The sequence below is a fragment of the Macaca thibetana genome, chromosome 15 (genome assembly GCF_024542745.1).
Source record: "Macaca thibetana thibetana isolate TM-01 chromosome 15, ASM2454274v1, whole genome shotgun sequence".
Lineage (NCBI taxonomy): Eukaryota > Metazoa > Chordata > Mammalia > Primates > Cercopithecidae > Macaca > Macaca thibetana.
The window spans coordinates 15,933,539-15,935,238 of NC_065592.1; the positions used below are offsets into that span (position 1 = coordinate 15,933,539).

The window sequence follows — 1,700 nt, forward strand, 5'->3', positions numbered from 1 at the left end:
GAAAAATATGCCAAGGAAGAGGGGAGAAGTTGGGGAATTATTTTATAACTTAAGATATTTATCATCTTATTTTGTAATTTAAGATGCTTATAATAATGACTCATCTAATTTTTATGAAGAAGAAAAACAAACTCTTATTAAAACAAACTGTTGACAATCTCCTGTCTGCTATTTGGAATATAAATAGTTTTGAGGACAGAAGCTATGATTTACGTTACTTTCCCCACAGATTAAGTACTTGCAGATAGTAGGTGCTTAACATATAATTGCTGAGTCGATTCCTAAACTTCTAGAGGTAGCAAAATATGCATATTCTATTCGGTTCTTTTTGCTAGCTTTCTCAAGGCCTGTTTCATGTCCTTGTTCCTAAGGCTATAGATAAAAGGGCTCAGCATGGGAGTAACTACTGTATAGATGACAGTGATCACACTATCCTTTGTCACTGAGTAGGTAGATGAGGGGCAAATGTACACAGATGTTACGGTCCTGTAGAATAGCGCCACAACCGTGAGGTGGGATCCACAGGTGGAGAAGGCCTTGTACCTGGCTCCTGCTGAGGGGACCCTCAGAACAGCACAGGTGAGAGAGACATGAGAGACAATAATGAAGATAAAGGGACTCAGGATCACAAAAGAGCTCTCTGTGAAGGCCAGAAGCTCATTGACAGAGGTGTCAGGGCAAGAGAGCATCAGCTAGTGGCTGGACATCACAGAAGAAGTGGTGAATGACGTTGGGCCCACAGAAGGACAGGCAAGCCATGAGAAGAGTGTGGGTGAGCGAGTGGAGGTGGGTTGTCACCCAGGATGCAGTGACCAGCAGGAGACAGTGCCTGGGACTCATGGCCGTGGTATAATGCAGTGGGTTACAGATGAACATGTAGCGGTCAATGGCCATGGCAGCCATGAGGAAGCTGTCTGTGATCCCAAAGGCCACAAAGAAATACATCTGGGTGAGGCACTGGGCAAAGAGGATTGTCCTTGTCTGAGTCAGCATGTTCACTAACATTCTTGGCACGATGACAGTGGTAAAGCAGATGTTCACCAGGGACAGGTTAGAGAGGAAGAAATATGTGGGAGTATGGAGGTGGGCGTCCCCCCAGATGGTTGCAGTGATGACCGAGTTGCCAGCCACATTGACCATGTACATGAGCAGGAAGCTGGCAAAAAGCCACACCTGTTGTTTTGAGTCTGTGGTCAGTCCCAGAATGAGGAATCCAATCAAGTGACTCTGGTTTCCCCTTGGCATTGCTGCCCTAAGAGTAAAAAAATATGAAGGAATATTAGGTGTATGTCCTGGCTTGGAGTCTTCAATTTGGTATAGGATATTTCAGCTTGCACACTGCATAAGGGGGAGCCATATACAGTCTATAATATAACTTCACAGATTTGATGTGGACACATCTTGATTTCACCTCCAACTTTCAACTAATTCTGTGCACTTGAAAAAGGCACTTCATCTCTTGTTTTTTAAAAGACAAAAATTATAATATCTATATTCTTAGATTATTCTGAGTATAAGTGGTAAAGATTATAGGAAAGATAGTCAGAAAGTCATTATTTTTCTTCATTTCCGAAAGAACGGTAACTATGACACACTTTTTTTCTTTTTCTTTTTTTTTTTCAAGACAGAGTCTCGCTCTGTCACCCAGGCTGGAGTGCAGTGGAGTGATCGTGGCTCACTGCAACCTCTACCCACTGGGT

General features: G+C 43.0%; 1 protein-coding gene across 1 annotated transcript; it reads right to left on the reverse strand.

Moving 5' to 3' along the window:
• Positions 1–314: 314 nt before the first annotated feature.
• LOC126937242 (olfactory receptor 1L6-like) lies at positions 315–1,245 on the reverse strand. The gene is given in 2 exon segments (XM_050760675.1): positions 315–692; positions 694–1,245. Coding segments are annotated over 2 exon segments (930 nt in total).
• Between the last annotated feature and the right edge of the window lie 455 nt (positions 1,246–1,700).